This window comes from Chelonus insularis, unplaced genomic scaffold (genome assembly GCF_013357705.1).
Source record: "Chelonus insularis isolate UGA/USDA-ARS -01 unplaced genomic scaffold, ASM1335770v1 contig_139_pilon, whole genome shotgun sequence".
Taxonomy (NCBI): domain Eukaryota; kingdom Metazoa; phylum Arthropoda; class Insecta; order Hymenoptera; family Braconidae; genus Chelonus; species Chelonus insularis.
Genome location: NW_023276379.1, coordinates 233,619 through 258,219, shown reverse-complemented (window position 1 = coordinate 258,219; position 24,601 = coordinate 233,619). Strand labels below are relative to the sequence as shown.

At 27.5% G+C, this 24,601-nt stretch overlaps 1 protein-coding gene across 4 annotated transcripts in view; it reads left to right on the top strand.

Annotated features, from left to right (window-relative positions):
• The first annotated feature begins 4,862 nt into the window (after positions 1 to 4,862).
• Positions 4,863 to 24,601, top strand: part of Ret (Ret oncogene) — a 30,717-nt gene continuing 10,978 nt past the window's right edge. Inside the window, exons 1-6 of one of the 4 annotated variants that reach the window (XM_035096354.1) lie at positions 4,863 to 5,035; positions 5,507 to 5,795; positions 23,087 to 23,314; positions 23,404 to 23,528; positions 23,914 to 24,049; positions 24,142 to 24,395. In XM_035096354.1, coding sequence (XP_034952245.1) covers positions 5,714 to 5,795; positions 23,087 to 23,314; positions 23,404 to 23,528; positions 23,914 to 24,049; positions 24,142 to 24,395 — 825 coding nt within the window. In that variant the 5' untranslated portion in view covers positions 4,863 to 5,035; positions 5,507 to 5,713. Of the gene's footprint in view, positions 5,036 to 5,506; positions 5,796 to 16,524; positions 16,686 to 20,463; positions 20,625 to 23,086; positions 23,315 to 23,403; positions 23,529 to 23,913; positions 24,050 to 24,141; positions 24,396 to 24,601 lie in introns of those variants that run through there. The other 3 variants (XM_035096355.1, XM_035096356.1, XM_035096357.1) reach the window with 3 other exon arrangements.

The window sequence follows — 24,601 nt, the reverse complement described above, 5'->3', positions numbered from 1 at the left end:
TGATCAACATCGCTGATGCTTTCTTAACTTCCTAAATTCTTATTGCTTCATCATGAATCAAATAACTAACAGAACACTTATCAGTAAGTTATAAAGTAGATAGAACTAATATAATCAATTTTGTTGAAGACGGTTATGTACAAAATTAAATACATATTCATTTGCTCTGTGCCAAAAATTTACAAATAAAAAAAAAATAAAAGCTTTCTTTTTTAAAGTACATGAAAACTGTTTATTACATATTTTTTTTGTCAAATTACTGACTAAATTATTATTCAAGATCATTGGACCTTAAATGATCATTTTAAGTCGATGACAAGATTTTATAAAAATCAGATCCATCGTTATGCATTCATTCACTGTAAATTATTATCGATCAAATGTTTTGTAAATTCATTGGATAAAAATGATAGAAATTTATCAGTTAAAAGAAATAACAACGAAATGATCAAAAATTTTATTGCAATCTCTTACGTACTTACTAGGGGATGATTCTAGCAGTGACTCACCAGGCAGGGAAAACCCCATTGCGTCTTAACGCACTGCATGATAAACTGAGAAGTTGGGATGCTGGAGAAAAAAAAATTTCATGACATCGTTGCTTTATGTCTACCCTACTACATAACGTTCTTCGATGTGCCAACATAAATATATTTACAAGAAAAGAACTCGCACCCTTCTTTACGTATTCAAATCAAAGTATCACTATTCTTTTGTTATATCTTCGACATAATTATTATCATAAAAATTTAAAACTTTTCACAAGTATTTTCAATTACTCACAAAAATTTATTAGACATGAACTATAGGAAATTAACAAATAAGCTAATGTGTACAACTTGTATTCTGTAATAGGCTACTTTTAGAGATAGTAATTAGAGATTTAGTAGAATAATAATCATGAGATCTCCAAAGTTCGCTTCATCCACAAGGATATAATTAGATGCAGCAAGAACATCTTAATCCTCGTAATGTGCAATTATTAATATAATTTATTAATGAAGTTAAGACCTGGTTCTCATTGAAACTCTACTGAAACGTCATCAAAGCCTGATATCGATTCTTGATTATGTCATTGCGTTGCCAGTTCTTCTGACCATGATATGGTTTACTCACAAAGTCATGGTAAGAAAACAAGGCGTAAAGTCACTGTTTCAATTGTCGCTCATGAATATATTCTTGCTTGATAAACTTCACAGTAATTTTTCATTTTATATGTAGAATAAAATATTATATTCCTTTATTTATCAAGTAATTATGTGATTACGAAGAACATAAGAGCATGATTGGTGATAAATATTAGCTGAGTCAGTTCACCATTGATAACATGTTCATTTATTTAATTTCAATCCTTGTATTTTTCTCTCCGCATTAAAACAACTATCAAGATGTGTTGTAATTTTAGTTTTACCAACGATATTCAACTATTTTTTATTCTAAGATTTCGCTCTACTTTGTTACCTAGTCTAGTTACTTTTCTTTTTATTTCATCTTCTTGTTTTAAATTCCCTGCATTAAATCAAACTTTTAGTTGACACAAATAAGGACATCCACTTTTGGTGGAAATGAAATGAAAAACCAGGAAAAGGGCGAAGACTTGCGTATTATTGTCATACACCCTCATTCATTCTCCAGTAGCTTTTGTTTTCTTAGAACGCAAATGAAGAATATGATGCTTCAAGTAAAATTATAAAAGTGATTAACACTTCTATGCAACAGTAAATTTAGGACACTTGAAGGACTTAAGTAATTTGGCTTTTTGTATTTCCCATTTGTCTACATAAGATAATTTAACTATCAGCCATTTGATGAATAAATTTTTTTTAAAACTCACTTCACAATAAATAAATTTTTATAAAATATTATGTCGAGGATAAAAAATGATTACTTAAATATACATGAAATATTGGTTGGTTGATATAAAATATGAGACAAGAAAAAAATTGAGAAATTTTTTTGAGCTTAAAAGTTGGAGTATTTGATAATTTGTGGGTTATTTAGACATATTTATGCCAGTTTCGTACGTAAAAAGAAGATTAAAAATGATAGTGTAATACATCCATCTTAGACCAATGCTCGAAAGAATTTAAACTTTTTAGCAATCTTTTAACTGTCAATCGAGTGAAAAAATTTTTTGGGGTTGAAACTGGAGTGAATTCTTGAAAGCTTTAGAACATTGGGCTAAAAGCTGTAAGCTTTCAAAAGAAATGTCACTAAAAGTAAAGAATTTTTAGTTCATTTTTATTTGTAAAAAAGTAGTAAAATTAAACTGTTAATTTTATTTTTAGTGACATTTATCTATTTACAGTTATTTTAATTTATTTAATATATGCATTTATTTATTAATTCTCAACGGTTAAAAAGATGCAAAGCTATTAATGTTTCTTATCGACATGCGGATAAAGCATTAATAGTTATTACTCGAAAACGTACGAATAATTTTTATCAAATCTGTAAATAACATCAACTAAAAGTAATAAAGAGGAATAATTTATTATACAAATTACTGAATTTCATTATCTAACCAACATTAACGTGGATATGAAAGCATCTTCTTGACCGATGATGCACTTGACAAAATCTATGTAGTGCAATGAACAATATATATCATTCAGATCATCCATTGAGAACTAAAATGCATGTCTCCATGTTCCAAAACTCATTTTATTTTTAAAAGCAAGTTGCATTGAGCTCTCAAATTTCCGAGAACTCTCAGTTGCTAACCTTCCATTATCATTTCCGGTAAAATGCAAGAAACTGTACATTAGAGTATCGTTGAATGCGGAAGCATCGACAGCTAACAGTTTTGTCGCTTCAATTATTTCGACATACTATCATTTTTTTCTTTTAAAAATTGCAATTTAATTAAATAAGAAAAATGTCATATTATTATGCATAAAATCGTTGTACTTTTTCATCAAGAATATTTTTAATACCACTATTTGTTTTTCATGGTCATGAATAGAGCCATCAGGGGATGCAGCTTACATGTAAAAGTGTATGTTAGTCAATCGATGTTAACTGGACGATGCTACGAAATGGGATAAAACGAGTAAGAAGCTAAGGCATGTGAATACACACAATGTCTCAATAAGAGGATTACAGGAATTGGGGATCATTCTAATCTCCCTTCTCGTTATTTCGACATTCGTATTGTGTTATTAAAAGTATTACAAGATTATGAACTGTAAATTTTGACCAATAAACTAGCTGTTGTTTGTTCTGAATATAATTAATCGAAACTCTAGAGTGTTTTATTTTTAGTTTCAACTATTATGATTTTTATTAAAACGAAATGACAATATTTATCAAAGATTTTTACATACTTTTAATTTTATTCTATCGTAATTTCCAATTATGTTATCTACTAATAAATTCTTTCCGTCATAAAACAGGTAAACAAATTACTCTAAAATGAATTGGAAAATTATTTTGCAGCAATATAGTTGGCCTTAAAGAGTGTTTATAGAGAAGAGTTCTGTGGATATCAGTGAAATGATTGTTTCCTGTATGGATTTTTAGAAAAATGCTAACAATTTCCATTGTATACAAATTCCACAACGATACAAAGTCATTCCAGCTGTTTCTCTATTTCTTCATCAATCTAATAAGTGCATTCATTTCATTGGACATCTATCAAACTTAAAAACTTACTCCTTTCATGAAAACTATTGGTCAATTGATATAATCTTATTCTAATTGACAATTTATTTAGAAGTTGTAATGAGTTCGATTTCATGAAGTTCAAATTTGGATGTATCTCTACGTTCCAAGGTCCTTGATGTCCAATTTTACTGTTCTTAAAATAATGTCTTTGTGTGTGTGTACATATGTTTGTGATTTTTTGTTTCGTATTTCTTATCTCAAGAACAAATGATGATATCGATTCTCGACCAATCTGATTCAACGTACATTCACACAATCAACAATTGATTAAGTTTTCATTGAATTCAATTCAGCAGTTTCTTTTTTATAGCAAAAAAAGCTGCCAAAGAAGTTGATAATATAAATGCTAGAAGATAATTCAACTAAACTTAATATCAAGCAATAGAATTTTTTTTTTCTTAAATAATGATTATTTAAAAGATTTATCAACAATTATATATTATTTATAATATTTACAGCCATATGGTTAGGTATTTTATATTAAAATCAACAGTCAACGAATGTTTTTATAACAACAAACGACTTATTTTTTATTCTGCGTTTCTGACTGAGACTTGAGCTGACGTTTTTCCCATAATTTAGATTTTCCTATCAATTTAATAACTTTTTAATTATTTTACAATTAATTCTCGAGTTCAATAATAATTAATAATACTTGTTTTTAATAACAAAAATTTTTTTTTTTTTCGAAAGAACAATATTGAATAAAATATCTACAAAGTTGTTTGAATGAATTTCTTAGCAGCAAGGATACAAGTTATGGCTAGGAATCGATATTTTAATTTAATTAGAATAAAGGGGACTTGAATATCGACTGAAAGACAATGCCAAGTTAAGCTAAAAGTTGAGAGATGACTATTGATTATAGTGAATAAAAATTTGCTACTTTTGTACAACATTACTATCCGCTTGATATTGCAATTAAAGTGCTGTATATTTAGATGAAAATGAATGTTAATAGAGTTTGAATGAAAATTCTCAAAGTCAATTCAAAGATAATGGGGTGTCTGTTCTAAGGCACGTAGTCAACTTGATGAAAAAGTGTCGAGGTGAGTTTGGACGAGAACACATTATCCTACCCTTTAAGAGAGTTAAAGAGTCCGGCAGACGGTGGTTTTCGACTCGTGCGCACGCGCGAAAAATTGTCTGATAACAATGTGCGCCCTGTAATGCTTTAGTATCGGTCCTAACACCGGTGTGTCGGGACGACGCTTGATTAAGCCGGTTGAATAAAAATAGTTTAACGTTCGTCGGGTGAATTGCCCGCCAGATTCAAATAATTATTGTATTTATAATTGCTGTAAGGGATAAATGTTAAACTCAAATGGATAAATTATTTTATTTGACATTTTTTTTATACCTTCATAGTGTAAGTATTAATAAATTATCTATCCGTAACTCGAAAGTTGAAAGATGATTGATTTTATCAAATTTTATTTAAACAAATTATGAAAGTATTCTTAAAAATGATAAATAAAGAAAAAAATATATTTTATTGGAAAGAATAATAACAAATGATAGTTTGATATTTTAATTATAGAATAAACTATTAAATTAGTATGGAAGTGTTAAACATAAATTATTAGGATGAAAAGATAGTATAATTCAGATTTTAAATTTAATATAAAATCAAAAAAAATTACCAAGTCTAATGTCTTCATTTTTTCCAGTTAAAGTTATAAATTTTAAAATATTGTAAAAAGAAAGTAAAAAGAATTATATTATAAAAAGTCAGCTTAATGGTCAACGTGTTACGCATATGAAAAACTGTTTTAAAAAGTTTAAAACTGGTATATCTTAATATTGGTAATAAGTCCGGATTCTTTTTATGGATAATTAGGTATAAGACAAGGGTGAAAATGTCAACGAGTGCACGAGAGCACCAAAGTTGTAAATTTACTCGAGTTTCGATGAATAATTAATTAGAAACCAGTGATTTACATTCGATGGAGTCGCATAATTGCAGTGACTAATACGCACTGCGGTGTTAGACTCATCCATTTCTATACTCTTCTTTGGATTTTGCTGAACTAGAGAAAAAGTAACAATGGATAACTTGAAGAATAAAAAGGAGATTCGATTATTGGAGTTTGGTGTATTATTGACCATTTTCACGTCGTTGACTTCAGGTAAGTTTATATCTTTGTACCAAAACTACATTTCAATATTTATTTATATATAATACATTTGTGTACATAACATGGTCTGTTATGGGGCAACAAAAGTCAGACATCGACCTGCATCGACGTTGCGTCGTTTCGAAAAGTATTGTATTTAAGTATCGAACGTATGCAGATTATGCATAGCATATGCAGATGCTCCATATCTCCCTTCCACATGTACTTGTGACAATGACTTCGAATGATGGACATAATTTATTATCGTCAATTCAAAATATCAGGAAAAGAAAATTCTCTACCTCAAAATAATTATTAATAAAAGCATTTAATTTATTTTTTTCTATTTTTCAGTTTATAGACACTTATTGGTTTAATTAAGAGACTAATTCATTTAAATATTTTGTATTTACTAATTTGTTGTAGTTTATGAAAACTTCTCAAACGATTTTGTAAAAATAAACAGTCGTTTTCCAGCCATTAAATAGTAGAGCAATTCACTTTGTAAAGATAGAGAAAAAGTATAAATAAATAGTAATTTTATTTGATTTTGTTTGATAAAAACAATGAAGAGAAAAATACTAGCTTCACAATTTTAGTATATAAAAAACTATTTTTTCATAATGTTTAAATTCTACTATTGAGCTTTCAATAAATGAAAAAGCTAGCTTATTAAATTCGAGATATTTTATTGAACTTTTAATATGAGAAGTCTTGAAGAATTTCTTCTTATTATTTCATAACATTTTTTTTGTGTAAACTTATTACTCCATTTGTTTAGATACAAGAGGAAAAATTTAATTCAATAATTATACTTTTTAATTTACTACTTATTGATAGTTATCGTCAATATTGGCTTGAAAAAATATTTTCTCTTTCTTTGTTACGTCATATGTATTGTTTGAAGATCATTAATAGCTATTCTAAAGAATATTTTATAAAATAATCTATTGATCGTTAGTTTTAAAAATATTCCTAAATGCATGTCAATGTATTCTTTGTTTAAAAGAGCCAAATTAGTAATGTCCAGTCACGCATAATGCCAAAGGGGTAATGTTATTAATTAATCCTCGTCTTTGCGTGCATGTGAAGATTAATGAAGCAAAATAATTATCATGAACACCTACATTGTCACCATTGTTTTGTGAATTTAGTTAAAATGTAAAGTAATCAATAATTGGTATATGGAGCAACAGGTTATCATGATAATCTATTAATTGTTTTAATATGGAACACGTGGCAGAATTTTTCCTTATTAGTGTCAATTACTCCCACATCGAATCACTTGTGTAATTACCATACGTAGCATCCATAAGGTCAATTACTTTGAAAAATATTCTTATTAAATTAATAGTAAACTTTTAAAGATATTAATGTTTACAAATTTTTTAGTCAAAGACAATTTAATATTTCATTTCATCAAATCCTAATTACTGTTTTTCAATTTTAATTAAAGTCCTTTCTAACTAATCAACAAATTTGACAATGATTACAAATTTCATAATTCATATAATCATATTCTTACTATTGTTGATAAATAAAAATAAATAGTTTACATAATTTCTTTAATTGTATTAATGTTGAACGTATTCTATCTGATTTGAAGCTGATACTTATTTATTTTTTTAATTGCAGTATGTAAAACTCCTATAGATGTGAAAGCACTTGTACATAGAATTGGAGTCGTAAAGATCGTAACAGTACAATGACAAGTATTATCGAAAAAAAAATTGTTGAGTTTATAAACTTATAATCACTTACAACTATCCATTACTCACTGAGATCATTTTTTCTTGATTTATTTTTTTCGAAACATTTCAAATGTTAACTTTCATTTAAATTAGTAGGAAGTAAATTAAAGTATTTTATTACCATAGAATGTTGTTTTTCAAAATACAATTTTTATGAAATGCTTCACCATAATAAATCAATAAATTAAAGATAAAAGAATTTTGTTTAATGACTTATTGAACATTATTATTCTATAATTGATATTATTGAATCATTGATAATTTATATTAATATTATTGGTTGAGAAAAAAATTAATAAACTAAAATTATTTCGAAATTAATATGTATGTAAAAAAAAGAGAAACGTTTGTAATATGACAATTTATTTTATTTAGTTTCAATTTTTCTCCACTGGAATTCAAATAAATCCACTATTCAATATCAAACAAATTGTCTCCAGCGGTTTAGAGTAATTGAACGATAAAGCTTCCCTTTCTTTCAACAGCTTATCATCAGCTTTTTATCCAATGAGGGGGTTTCTTATGTATACATCACTCTATATTGAAACATTTTTTCTTAATCCATTGTGTTCACCAACAGAATTATACTCTTACCCAAACAGCTGCGGTGAATTTTATAAGTTATAGATGAGGTACACATGTATACTTTCTATTGAAAGAGTAGAGCAGAATGAATCGTCTGTCAGTATGGCCATTTGGCCGTGACGTGCGTAGGTAGATCACTGACAAAATTTTAGGAAAATTCGTAGCGTAATATTTATCTGTCTATTATGATTATTCTGGTGCTTAAAATTGTCTATTCATGTAAATTATTAGGCTTTTTCATTCTTATTCTTCCTCATAGTTATAAATAACTGTAGTTCCCAATCAATTCATTCAATTATTTGTCTTTTTGTTTATTTTTAGAAATACAAGAACTTTATTTATTCTATATGCTAAATAAGCAATAATTTAGTGGGATTCGATTAGAAATTTTTTGGAATATTATTTATAAAAAACTTTTTTTATATGATCTTAATAACACTTGATCCAATAAACAAACTTCTGATTAATTCATTTCATTTAAAATATTCACTTTACATTTCCCAGTTTGTTGTATTTGCTTATCAAGTAAACATTCTTTTAGAATTAAAATATTTGAAATGAACATAAATTTGAAGAAAAAATATCGAAAGTTATCTTGTTTTTTTTTTTTAAATTTATAAAAAACTATTTTTATGATTTCAATTTTACTCAATAAATTAAATAACAGATGGTAATTTTTTGCCAGCTGTCTCAATCAAGAGCATAAATTTCGTTCTGTCACACTAAATTCTGTATAAATCGAAAAGGATGCATTGTTTCGCACGTCACTGCCACGCAAAACTAAGGACCAGAATGCGTAGCAATAGTAAAAACGCAGTCGTTTCACGCACAATAGATGCAAAAGAAGAAATGAACATTGCCAAAAGGCATTCCTTTTTCCTAGAATAAATCTAAAATCTATATAAAAATCATCATTCACACATCCAGAAAACTCTTAATGATTTCCCTCTAATTTTTTACTAATTATTATTGGTCTTTCGCAATCGATAATCCATTGTTAATAAAAAGGATTGTACAAGAGGATATTGGCCAGACTGAGACAAACTATTGCCATTTTTATTTAACGTCCAGCAATATAAACCGACATTGACCCTTTCCTTTTTTCTACCATCTATATATCTCGCTGGAATAGGATTGAAACTTTTTATTGCCTATGTCACGCTATTCTGCACTTTTTGCATTATTCGATAAGTAGTATTAATTCCTGATGAAAAGTTTGGTTGGTAAAATAAAGTTTGTTTTAAGGTTCTATTATGCTTGATTTATTTGATTTTAAGATTTATGACGAGTAACCAATAAAGAATACAAGGGATGATAAATGAATTAGTTTTAAAAAAATTTTTATGACAAGAGTAAGTAATTAAAAATAATAAAAAGGACCATGAAATCATATGAAAACAAGTGATAATAATAACAACAAGGCTAACGTAGATCAACATTTTAATTATTGTTTTAGTCAGTGTATGTTGAATTTAAGAAACAATAATGACTATCACTGTAAATGAAAAATATTATCGTATTATAATTATAAATAATTGTAAAGTTCATTTGGGAATGAAAGTCACGATAGTTGTAAAATTTAATAAAATTATAAAAATAAATCGTCAAATTAATATTTGTAAATGTCAATATAAACTTCAAAATGTTTATGCTATTTTCCATCAATAGAAGTAATGATGGTAAAAGAAATTGCAAGATCTATATTTGTTTTTGCAGGCTAAATAAAAAAGGTGTAGTCAACTGACATTAAATATGCATTGTCGTACATGCATCTGACCTTGAGATATTTATCTTTGTGTCAATAAATTAGTATTGATTAAGTTATCAAAATTCTGAGAAAGTGGTAAACTATTGTTGCTTTGTGAAATTAGCAATTATGTAATTATTTTTGAACAAGTATTTTATTATGCAATGTAGTTACATAAATCACGTTTTTTATCAGCTGCATTTCTGCATTGTTTGGATTAAATGCCAGTATTTATCATATAAATTTTCTGAAAAACTTTTTTTTTATACTTTTACCTCTTTTAAATTCACCAGTTAATAGATATTATTCAAGATATTTGAATGAGACTACAAGAGAAACTTCCCGACCTGGAAAATTTGACGCAAAACTTGCTAATTTATAGCAAAAAAAAAATATTATCATTGCACTGGTTTTATTTATCAACAACTTTTTTTCTCATTGATTATAATCTTACTTCAAATTTTTACTCATTAATTCTTGTTCATTTATTCTATTGATTATAACACTTTTTTATACTTCAACTGGAGACAAGTCAGTATTATAATGTAATGATCTAACTTGAAGTCAAAATTATTTTAAAAACAAAAAAAATGAGCCAAATTTAATCAACTGAAAAAAAATTATAGTTTTGAAATACTTTATTCAAATCAGATTGAAATGGTAGAAAATTTTTGATTCAAATACAAGTCTCTGAAAGTTTATATTTCTTTTTAAATTTTTCCCCTTAGTAGAAAGAAAATTTAGTATATTCTTGGTTGGACATTTGACTACACTGACTTTTAATGGCAAGCAAAAATTTTCATACTTTTTTCTCCATTCTATCCTAATCCTGCTATCGTGAACTTATCCCTATTCCTCTTTTAACAATATTAGTTGCTAATTCCTCATTGATAAATAATGAAACATTTTTGACTAAAAATATTTAATTAATCTATTTATTAAATTTATTAAAGTCAAACATTATTCCCAGTGGTTCATTTCAACCTTCAATTTACTTACAGTATGCAGTAATTTTTTTCCAATAATTTTTCTAGTTCTATTCACAATGAAAAAAAAATTAAAATTTAATCCCGAGGATATTTTTTATCTCTCGAAAGCTACGATCAAATGTCGCATGATCAAACAATTATAACGATAAAAGAGCTCCAGCTGATACGATGGTGCATAGATGAAAAAAAAATTTTCCAACACGAACTAAATGTTCATAATAATCGAGTGGATATATGCACTTATGGTAAACGGAGGCGAACGATCGAAAAAATATACAAGGCTGCTTGATACACCGCTAGAGATAAAATTTATCGTGAATGGGGACATTGATTCAAAATGTCATCACACGTGTAGAATATGCTCTTGAAGACCGAGAGAACCTTGCATATTTACATTAAAATGAAAATGGCACTGAATTGAGGAGGGTGACAAGAAATCGACAAGCTTCGATGTGTATAAAGGGTCAGTCACCGGTGTTGATAAAAATAAATTGAGATAGTCATAACCACTGGGTTGGATAATAGTACATTCTATATATTTTCCCAAGCGATTGGTAAAGATTACACGTGGATATGCAAAGTTCTCTGAATATCGCTATCAGTGAGAAGGAGAATGAAAAATCGACCATCTGCAGATTATGCCAAACGATCATGTAAAGACATAAAAAAATTATCGCCATTTATTAGACAAATTATTTTATTGCTCTACAATGAATATTTGATTTATTCCACAGGTGTATCAATTAATAAAAGAGGGAAATAAATTGGATTACTTTGTTTTTTTTTTTTACACATAATCAATTCGAAAAATTTGCAATCGCATGTTTACATGCGGTTTGTCACCCGTAAATAATTAATAGACGCTATTTTCGTGTAGTTCTTTTTTCTCGTTTCTTCCCATCAACTTATTTAGTCTTTACTCCAAAAGCAACGAAAGTAACAGGAGCGAAATAAATGTCCGCAATAAACTTTACTGACGTGCACATTACCGAATTCACAAGGATAAGATTGTTTTTAAGATAATTTTTTCTCTGTTGTAAACAATTTAACATTTACTTTTTACTATCTTAAGTAAAAACAAAATAAAACAAAACATTATAAGCGGTAAAATCTTTACAGTTGATGGAATTACATTTAAGTTGATCAATTTCTCTAATGCATTGTGGGGACAAGAGATCATAAAAAGAATAGACGCGAAAAAAGTTTGAGTATATTTTGGATGATGTAATAAACGAAAGTACATTTGTCAATGATTATGATGAAAACCAAGCACGTGGGTAAATGGCAAATGTATCGATTGACGAAGAAAGTTCATGTTGGCTCGATATGAAATACTCTAGCCCTGCCAGTTTCATTGTCGGTTGGCATGCAAGTCCCTGGCCTTAACCTCGTAGACGTCATTAATGTGAATACATATAATGTGTATTTACGTATACGATTCTTCTGTTTATATATTTTTAAACCACGTGTTAATGGAAGCATTTACATTCGAGAGATTCTTGATTATTTGGACGTTAGACAAACAAATCATTAACTTATTCTTCCGTCAGTAATAGTATTATAAATAAACTGCCTGTTATTGACATATTAGTTATTAAGTATGTCGATTGCGCAGTTTTGGCATATTTTGTTCAATTCATTTTCTAAGTAATATCAGTTGTTTTTTTTTAGAGCTGGATCAATTGTTCAGGGCCATAGCAATGAAGTACAATATATTTTCATACTCTAGAAAAATAAGCAGTTTAATAAAAATTTTATTTTAGAAGTTTGATATTATTTTTGGCTTAGTTAAGTTTTGATATTTATCGCTCGTTACATAATAATCTGAATAAAGAATTTCTACTGAAAATGATTACTCAAATTAAATTATTCACATCTCCAATAATGGATGTAAAACTCGGGACATACTTAAAATTTTGATGTGTTACAATAAATTCTATTCTTTGCATGAATAATTTTGAGTTAATTATACAATTTACAATATTTAATCGAACCTTTGATCCTATTTTTTTATATGTTCGAATAGTTTTGTTACCTTTTTACCATTAGCACTTGATACTTTGTTGATGCAAACAATTAATTTTAAAATAGTAGTAACAATGTTTATTAAAACCTAATAAAAATTTTGAGATTCACAAAAATTTATTCCAAATGAACAAAAACCTATAGTAAATATTATTCTATTTATTTTTAAAACAACATTAAAACTTTAGAATCGAAAAGTTAATAATAGATGAACAAATTGTTAAAATAAAAAGGACAAATTGAAAATATTAAAAATATTAATATCCAACGAAATATTTTTTATTGTGCAGTTCAAATATATTTAAAATTTATATATGAATTTTTATTTATCTTCGGGGCTTTAAATAATAAATAAATAAATTTTGTTCACTGATTTGCTAAAACTATGATGAATTTTAAAAATTGTTAGTGATTTGTTTACAATTAATGTTTATTAATCTCTTAAAAATATTATTGAAAATAGTTATTATCAGAATTTTTTCATTCACATTAATTAAAAATAATAGTCATAATGGTCATACACCAGCAGGAATTCTGATACCGACATTAGATTTATTGATGATGAAATTTTATGATGTGAGAGTTCAGAAGCTTTACCATTGCCTCTGATATTATTTTATCGATAGTATCAAGTATTGAAAGCTTTGAATTACGGCGTAGTATGTGCAAAATAACGCGATGATAATCCGATAAATTCTACATCAACCTGACCTTAATGTTCATAGAACATTGTTTGTAAATTAGCGAACAGAAGTTCTAGAAAAGGGAAGCTCATCATGTTCGTCAATAGATGGTGTTTACTTAATAAAGACCGATTTCATTAGCAAAAGTGTACTAAAAAAAATACCGCCATCTTTGCGGTTCGAATTCAGAGGATCTTTTGAAGTTCTACTAGACTTTTGATCGTAGGATCCATGTCTATCTCTGTGCGTCTATTATGAAAGAACACACACGTATGAGGCTCAGCCGGGGGATTCATTCAATATGTTTATCTCAAAGATTCAAGATGTACGAAAATATCTCACGTTCAAACGTCAGTAGGTTTCAATGATCCAGTATGTTGACTAGAAAGAGATAATAATTACAATTTATTTCCTTTATTGAAAATAAGAATTTTTTTTTCTCATCAAATAATAATATTCTTTGTGCTACTTTTTGGTTTATCGGTTCAAACTAAAAAATGGTTCATCTTTTCCTCCACAATTTTTACAAGAATTAAATTTTCATTATCAATGAAATAAGACTAAATTTTAATGTTGTATAAAATCTTGCTGATCATAATATTAATTTATTCAGAAATCTTACCAAATTCAATAAACTTCAAATTTATTTCATTTTAACTATTCGTTGAAAATCTTAACTGTTATTGTTATTTATATTTGAAACGTGAATTCTGTCCCCACTATCAAGCATTTATTCTTGTTGTAAACTTCAAACTGTGAGCCATACGTGTAGTTATGTTATATTTCACGAATATGCCGTTGTTATAAAACTTAATGCAAATTTTGAAGTGTGCACAAATATGTTTTATTATATCTATAAACTCAATTATAGTCACCATGCGGTGTACATTTTGGTTAAAAAAGTAAAAATAATTCAGCAAATAATAAAATCTCAACGAAAACCTAACTTAACATTTCAGTCGTGATTTTTTAACATCCCTATAAAATAATATTGAAGACTAGTCTATTGCACGCAAAGTAATAAAAGTTATCTGATGATTAAACTTATTTTGAAACGAAATGGTTTATTTATTAACAGTAGGTATCCATGATGTAGATCAAGGCGAGTATAAATGCGATGTTTACTATAAAATGTAGGTCACACCAGGTGTGGTATTGTTCCCGCGGGACTTTTTACATCATGCCAGATGACCTAAGTAGAGATACATGATTTTAATTACTGGTAATTAAACAAACACATTCAACATAAAATCAATAAATTCTTTCCGCTTGGAAACTTATCGAGAACTTTTTCATTATATGAAAAATATAGTATGAGCCAAGTTGATGAACTTGATGCATAATTGAATTTTTAATAAAAATCTGACCGTCAATTACTTTAATTAAATGCAACTTTGAGGAGAAAATTAGATAACTGTCCGACATTTCGTTGATCTACATCACTCTCTGTCTCTTTTTTTCTTTTATTCATCAATTCAAACATAATTTGTTTCACAACATAAATCTACTTGTTTTACTAAATAATCCAGCTTGAAAAAATACTATTTGATTTTTTTTCAACCACGTAGACCGACTTCGAAAACACAAATTAACTAAAAGAACATTGTTAAAAAAAAAAATAATAATTTTCAACCACTAGATTAAATTTTTTTCTAACTATAAAAAATTATCTAGATAAACTTAATATTACACAATAGTTATTTGATTAATTTATAAGGAATTTTCATTAATATTGTGGTAAGTTGGTAAATATACCAACAGAAATTACGAAATAAAACATCTTGCAAGCCAGGCTATGTTTACTAAGCCTTTGATTAAACCATTTACTAACTCAGTACCTTGTAAAAATGAACGTGAAATAAACTCACACACTACAGGGATGCTCTGGAGACTTATCATTATCACTGTATATTACTCAGAATGTTATTGATAACTCCACAATTAAATTGACTATTGTGTAGACTTCTCTACTCAAAGTATCAACTAATTCCATCAAACTATCAATTAAAAGAGTCATTACATGATCGAGAAAGTTTTATTCTGTTTAACAGTTCAGTTTTTATTTTAAAAGAAATATTAAAAGATTTGAAAAGCCTACTTTCGATTTTATTGGCTGATAGAAAAAAAACAAAAAACACTTTGGTTTAAAGTTTTAAGAGTATTTTTTGAATAAAATAAAATAAAAAAATAGTAGAGCATATTATAGCTTATTGAAATACTTAAGCTACAAAAAATTTCCTTTACATCAACAGTTGATTTCAATGACAAAAAAATGGTATCGAATGAGATTTTAAGCGAAAATATTTAAAAAGTACAAAAAAAATAAATATATTAATTAAATGGTTAAATAATAGATCAATGTTGCTCAAATCCGAACATAACACCAGATTTATTACACTAATAATGCGTAGTATTTAATCGATATAAATGAATAATTATAAAGCTAGTTAATTCATCATAATCAATTCTTCAGCAGAAATTATCTATATTATCTGACGAATAATATTAGGATCCAAAAAGCTCTATTCTACGTAACAGAAGACACGTCATTACCCATATTTATCTATCACTTAAAGGTTAAATTGATAATAATAATAATAATAATAATAATAATAATAATAATAATAATAATAATAATAATAATAATAATAATAATAATAATAATAATAATAATAATAATAATAATAATAATAATAATAATAATAATAATAATAATAATAATAATAATGATGATGATGATGATGGTTATGATGAAGATAATCATGATTAGTATTATTAATGTATTATTCCAAATTAGTATGAGAATTTGTTTTCCAAAATCCCTGATTAGTTTTGGGACGTGTGAGCTTTGTCAATTCCCCCAGTATTTTCCCACACACTCATCGTATCGAGCAACGTAATCAGCATTTACAGTAGCTTTAACCATCCTCGTAAACTGTAGAATCAGCATAATATAGTTCTATTCCTATAGTGGTGCAGCCTTCTTCGTCCACAATTCTCTGTTGAATGTATATATAGTTTCCGAAAGTCATAAACGAGTCGAGTGCTTGACATTGCCATTGAAACTTGAAGAAGCTGACTTATTTATTAAAATAAAAGCTTCCTTTCGATGAGAGATTCATGTAAGTATTATAAATTTTTCAATTTGAGAATTATTTTCAATGTATTTCTTGTTTAGCTTTCTGGAATCCTTCTTTCATCTCCACCTTTATCTTTAGAAAAATATCATTAATTCATTTTCCCAGAGTCTGGTATGAAATTTATCACTTCAAATTAACTCCCAGTTCTTCTTAATTTGAAAAAATAACAACCACCAAACTCTAATGTTGTTTTAGACATTTTTCGTTGTTATTTCTTCAATTATAGTATTTATATAAATTTTATAGTCAAGACGATTCACTGGTCGTAATTCTGAAAATAGTGTCTGACTATATTTAGTTGATAGACCAATAACGTCATTACTTCTATCTTGAAAGTTTATGTATTGCAGACTCATTGTAATTCAATAATTTAAGTTGAATTCTCTTGTTTGATAAACTCAGTTAATTCATATGAGTGAATATAGAGCCATTTGATCATCAATTTTCTTGTATTCTCTGCATCTCAGTTAATTAATTTGGAAACTCAAAGTTTTTTAAGGAAGTTTTTTACAGATTAGAGAGAATATTTCATCGATATAAAATTTTGATAAAATATTTTAAATATTTCTTTCTCATTTTTCAATTACAATAAATAGAATTATTTTTGATCGTAATTTAATTCAACCTCTATAAATTTACCTAATGTGGTGCATTTCTGTATCTGAATTCTGTAGCTGAAAATTACGATACCTCACTTCCATTCCTATTTTTCAACCCTAGAACTTTAGGTGTAAATTTCTTCTTCATTTGTCGAACTTTTTGCTCCTCAATCGTAAGGCTGCTCATATTATTTTCAGAAGGGTCTGCTTTCAAGAATCGTAACTGAATGTAAGGTTTCAAACAGTAGAATAGATATTGTTAACAGATTCTGTTTCTTTTGGTGACGTTTGGGAGTGTGACTGGAGTGAATGCATGAATGATCTTATGAAAACGTAACTAAAATACCGAGAAAAAAATGGTTAGATATTTGTAATCGTATTGCTTCGTTTTTTTGATCGTTTAAGAATCAGATCGAGCAAGAACTAGATATCTAATGCATATTTTTTTTAATAAATTTGATTGAATGTTTTTAAATTGTAATTTAGAAATGAAATAGAATGATTACGTAAAATATTTTTATCAGCTTTAAAAAAATGAATTGAATCATTTTTGTTTTTGGAAAGACAAAATGAAATGAGCGTACTAAGAGAATATCTTACTTTTTTACTTTTTTAAAAAATAAATTTTGATTATTCTCAACGAAATGTAAATGGAATAAAACTCACAAAATGTAATTTAATTTATTCTTTTTATTATGAATGACGATTAAATTTATTTTTGTAGCTGAATATTTCATTACTCCAAACATCTTAGTTTACCTTAAGTATGTGGTATCATGTAGCCTCAATTGTCTATAAAAATGTTGAAACATTTTTAAATAGAAATAATTTTAAAAAAAGTAATCACTCATTAATAATTCGAAAATTAATGTTTTCATAAACATGAAAATTTTTTTACAAAAAAATGAAATTTTCAAAAATTTAATTGAACAGAACAAATAAATTCACACTTGATAACTTTAACGTAATCTCATCTGAATGAAAATTTTTTGTTCATAAAAAAAAAATAATAAAATTTTAAAGAGTAAAATTTTAGTTTTCCAATAACACTCAAGTCATCTCAGTATAACTAGCTTTTCATTTCGATTTAATAGATCAAAACTCGGTCAAAAATTAAACTGTAATCAAATGGATAAAGTTTGAAAAAATTTACTGATTAAAAAAAAGAAACGAATAAAATGACACTAAAACTAACCTAGAATATTCAAAAGCTTTTTTAATAAATTTACTAAATTATAATTCATTAATTTTTTTGATTTTTAAAAACAAAAACGAGTATAAAATAAATATATTAAGAAAATAATAGATTTATTGAATCTGGAAAAAGCAACAAATGAGATTGATTTTATATTGTAGTATAACAGATCTAATACTTTTTATTTTATTATTGTATATTATAACATATAACATAGCGAAATTTAGTTTCTAACTCGATGATATACCTACAAGACATCCAAGAAAACCCATTGAAACTTTGCTATTCAAAATGCAATGTATCTGTTTCTCCGACAGCAGTTTAACGACTCACAATTACAATAAAATACATTCAACTGAGTCTTCTCACATATGTACAAATTTTTTTTTTTAAGTCTTTTGAACTTTATTTTTATCAGAACACTCAAATTACAAGTTTCCTAATTACTTGTTGAGAACTAGAGCTTTTCAATGACTTGTCATCCACCACATCCTTTACTTTTTGCTGCAAATAAAGACCCATTAAAAGAACATATTGCAGTTGTCAAAGTTTCAAATACTTTCTGTCAAGTCATTTAAACTCGTGGTATTCACTTATACTTTTCTTCTTGTTTTAAAATACAATTCAAAAAATATCATTAACAATTTAAAAAAAAATGTTTTATGAGACTTTCAAAAATCAAATCTCATAAAACTTTAGTGTGTTAAATTTGAATATTTTCCCTACCAATTTCTGAGTTATAAGTCGAACGTGATAAAACGTTGATAACAAGATTATAAACTGTGAACATCTGGTAGAATTTTGATCTCAAAGTAAGATTTTTTGATAAAATTTGGGGTAATTCCAAAATGATTAAATGTCAAGTCAGAAATGAAAACAGAGTTATTATATGAGAGGCTGGGATTAAGCAGTATACTAGAGCAAAACGGAGCAGACATAATTTAAGCGAAACTATTGGTGTTAAGCATGCGTGCAGAGAATCGGAAAATGCAAGGATAAGGTAAATTTCCTGGAGTTTGGACTACTGAGAATATGAACGTGATTCTGGTTTACATTTTGTAAACTTGAAAAGATGATAGTTTGCAGAAAATTTATAAGAGATAACAGTTATATTTAGTCACTGAGTTTTAAACTTAAATAAAAATTTTTATAACTTACACTTGAAATAAAAATACTGAAAAGTCTAATATTAATCGCTTGAAATGTAATTGATTTCAAATAAATTATATGTCAATTACTTTTTATTTTAGGCAAAAATAATCAACCTGTCTGAAAGTTATAGATCACTTGACTCAATTGATGACATTTTTAAATTCGTAATTAATTTAAATACTGAATAATAATATTTTATCATAAATCAAACAAGTTTTGCATTTTTTTGCTCATAGGAATATGTAATTCTTGGCTAGAAATCTTTCATCAAATTCTACTGAATAAAATTATTATTAACTATGACAGATAATAACACGCTCGACTTTATGACATGCTTGACTGTTTCCAGCACCTAATTACCAACTTTATTTGTTTTCTATAATTATAAATCACAAACGAAGCTAGTACTTTAAATCCATAAGACGTAAAGTCCATCCATAAAATTAAAAGTTAATTCTTCTTCCTGTTAATAACAGCTTTAGCCTGACTTCACACACCGTATAAATGATTGCCCCCATACTAGCATACATCTTCTAAAAACTTTCAAATAAATTTTCCAAACATAACCGTTCCATAAAAATTCAATTTTTCGTTGGTCCTCTCATTAGAATAATTTTTCGTCCCTTCCTCTATTTTTCCACACGATGGAACATAAAAAGGACCACAAGCAGAAATCAACGTTTGAATTTATTTACTACTTAACTTCTAGTTAAATTTGAATAATAGAACGACATAAAAATATAAATAGTTCTAGAGCTAGCATGAGGAATCAGTATAAGCTTTCACTCACATTCAGTTGCACTCGGGTTAGCTTCTGAATATGCAAATGATCCAGTGGTTCTGAACACGCTAAGGATTCCCGATATATGCAATGTACTTTACTACGTTTCTATGATGGTTAAACACAAGTGGACAGGTTGCTAGTGCTACAAGGTGTGTACTCAGGTGTTTTATCAGCTCTAAAATAATATGTAGGTGAGGGTATTTATATACATACACATTCATATATTCCTGGTGTACCTCTAAAATACTATCGTCTAGCAGCCTCTAGTATATCCTGGCTAACAGAAACGTGCTAAGAGAAAAGGATGGTCACGCAGTTCTCCACCCTTTCGCTAACTTGACTTTCGCGTGACCTATCTCAGTTGACGATTTAACAGTACCCTCAAGTTAGAAATTTTCTTCGCTTATGTTATGTGTGTATCCATGCTATACAAGGTGCTTTCAAACATTGTAAAATTTCTTGGCAAGGTTAAGAATTATGTTTCATTACTTTGAGTGATGCACTTGGAAAAGATAAAGAAACTTGTTACATTTTTATTGGGTGCTACTGCTTATTTAGTGGTAAGCTTGTGAACTCTGACTTTAACAAGCTAGAAAAATCTTTGTGATTAGTAATTTTAGCTTAATGTCATTATTTTTATCGCAGAATATTCAATTTCGTTTTAATGAAAGCATTGGGACTTTTTGTTTATGAGTTTCTCTTCTATTATATAATTTAAAAAAAATTTTTTCCGTTGATAATAATAATTATGGTGATCACATTGATGATAAAAATATATATTAAAAATAGTAATCAATGGCAAAGATAAGAATAATAAATGGCATGAGTATTGAATGTGTGTTGTTTTAATTAATGTCTGATTTTATAAATTAATCAAGCTTGAGGTCATATTTAGTCGTAATTATTATACTCAAGTCAATTTAAGCCACAAAAATGTTATCATGATATTGTTGATACTTCATTGAGGTTTTTGACCACAGTCTGAATATTTTCCTCTTCATTAAAATTTTTATGAAATTTTTATCTCCTTTACATATTATTACTTTCATATACATATTGTCTTCTATGCATTTTAAAGTAGAAATTCATTTTCAGAAATATGATTTTTCTCACAATATTGATGATCATAACACTTTCATACATATTCTTTACTTTCTTACTCATTCAGTCAACTCATAATATATATTGTCAACTAAAATATTCGTTTACTTTCTATCAAATACTAATTTTTATCTAAAATCAAAATAAAAAAATATTTTCTACCTATTTTTGCAACATTTAAATTTATTATTTTAGGTTTTTCTCTTTCGAATAATTTTCTTAAATTGTTTTTCAAAGTCAATATTTTTTTAGAATTCTTTTTTATTCACATCATTAACTTTTTATTGGCTATTTACTTTTAATTATTAGTTACATTAAGTATTATCTAAGTTTTTACAACAGTTAATAATACTCTCTATTATTTTTACAGCGAATTTGCTAGATAATATGTGAAAACCTAACTCTGCTCATCTGAGCACAACAAATGATCACAATAAAATGAATAAATAGTTCACAATAGGTGCTTATTCGTTATTTAATGATTATTGCTAGGATGCAGAACAATTAAACTCATTATGAAGTTGGAAATTTTCAGCAACATCTCTTGAAATTAGTTTACTATTTGAACTAATTACAATTTTATTTGCTATAAAAATTATTGACAAACTAAAATTCCTGCATGAACTAAATTTATGACTACCAGGTACTGCATATAAAAAATAGCAACATAAAATAAGAATGAAAATTTATAGAGGAAGCTTTTATTTTTCAAAATTAATAACATACTTAAACGTATGTTTTTAGTAGAATCTATTAAACTTGAATTTCCTAAGAAATATCGACCACGTGCTTTACCTTGACTGATTCCAAATATAAGAATAACTGTGACTCTTAGAACGTATCTGATGGGCTCTCTGCCCTGACATTGACTCCAACTTCTATTAATTCATGTCTGTTTCTGACATTAAAGATTTAATCAGTAAATTGGAAGTGTTTATTTTTTCTTTAATTCCAATTCACTTTCACTACTTGAGTCTTTTCCATATTACAACACTTTGAGATATTTTATTCAACACCAGTAAAACATCAAATAATTCCTTGATAAATATGTATCGCTTGTTCGACGTCCACCCTGTCGAATACGTCTAGGAAGTTGGTATATAAAATATGACTAGCTTCATCGATGCACCCAATTTACATATTTCAAGAATACTTGATATTCTGGATCGATTATAAACAAGTTTACTACGTCCATTTCGAGTCTTTCCAACTTGAAACAATTTCACCAACAGAATTAATGTATTCTATTGAATTATCACGAATTCCAATACCCCAAAGTCCTTAATTAAAATCTGATAATTTAAAGCAATTGAACTCTGTTTCTTCTACTGATTTAACTCCATCACAATATAACACCAATTCGGCCTCTAACTTTGGCTTACTTTATGTGTGGAGGCGAAAGGTCATTGATTTATGTGCAATCTTAACCATAACTACGACTATGAAACCGTTGTTCTCCTAATGTGCGAACAAAGAAAGTTTAAAATAAGAAAAAAGGACTATATAGAATATGATGAAACTACAGAACATCTTTTTTTATTTTTATTTTCAGCACTTTATTTTCCACAATCAGACTTACGGCTGAGGCTACCTTATTCTAAGAACAACCATGAAGTCTTGGAATCAGATGTTACTCTTTTCATTCTACGAACTCTCCGGAATGATTCTGTCATATCGAAAGCTCTAAAATATCGAATTGTGTCTGTACATGATGATGTTGTGAAATTAGACTTCAAAACAGGGGAGGTTACTTATGATCCTCGTACTTTTTCCAAACAAGGTAATAAATTATTGATGATCGATAAATTGGTCTGAAAGATTTATTATTTTTTTGAGTTAACTGTAACTCTTTTTTTAATTGGATTGCAGGAAATGGCTTGAAAACAATTATTATACAAGCTACAGAGCCAGACAGTACTGATGCGAAGATGGAGATAAAAATTGAACCAGTAGAAATTAAAGAGGATCGACTGGACTGTGTAGAATTTACCAGGGTAGAGTGAAAAATTATTTTTTTTTCAAATATCAATAATTTTTTATCTAATAGAGCAGAAAATTATTAAAAAAAATTTATTTGAACTTTTTCGAATATTTTTGTTTTTAATATTAAAAAAAAAAAAGAAAAAAATCCCATCTTTTCAATAGGTATAGAATTATTTGTAAAAATTTATCCTTGCAGTAAATAGTTCAATGTAATAAGTGTCTTGTAACGGAACAATCAAAATTTTTTTTTAATAAAAAATATGAAAAAAGCTAAAACAAAAAAAGCAAAAATTATTTTAAATTCATTTTGTAAAAAAAAATGTTATATTATTTTAAATGTTTAGTCAACAATCAATATTCTCAATCAATCATTAAAAATGAATGTTGCACCAACAGGACATGTGCTTTTGGAACGTATCAAAGTACAAAATCTATGAAAATCAGCCCTCTACAATGCTTGGAAGATTGAGCTCACCAGTGTACAAGACCTTTTGCCCAAATTATCACATTACCCACTATGAATTATTAAATGGTAACATTATCTTCTCTTCACGATTCTTCATTACTTTTATAACTTTTTATTCCTCCAAATTCATCCGCACGATTAACATTGATTGATTACAGGAACGAGATATTTTCATATTTTAAACGAAGATCTCTACTCAAATGCATCACTAGATAGGGACACAGTAGATAATCCAGGAGGTCCTGGAGCTCACGTAGACATTCAAGTACGATGTGTTATATGGAATGAGAAATCAGGAAACCAGTATTCTCACGAGACGAATCTCAACATCGACATTCTGGATTTGGATGACAATCCTCCTGTAGCACAGACGAATACAAACGTCGCGATAACACTTCGGGATTTTTCAGTGGTAAGAAATCTTCAGCACCAAGATTAAAGTATTCCGGAATAAAAGAATGGAAGAAATTAAGTGAATAAAAAGAACAAAAAGTTTAAAAATAAAATAAAACTGAAGAGGAAAAAGTTATCGAAAAAAAAAAGAAATTAACAGAAGATTATCTTGATTAAATACTTGTTCTTGATATTTTCGAACTCTTTTCACTGATTCCTTTTTTC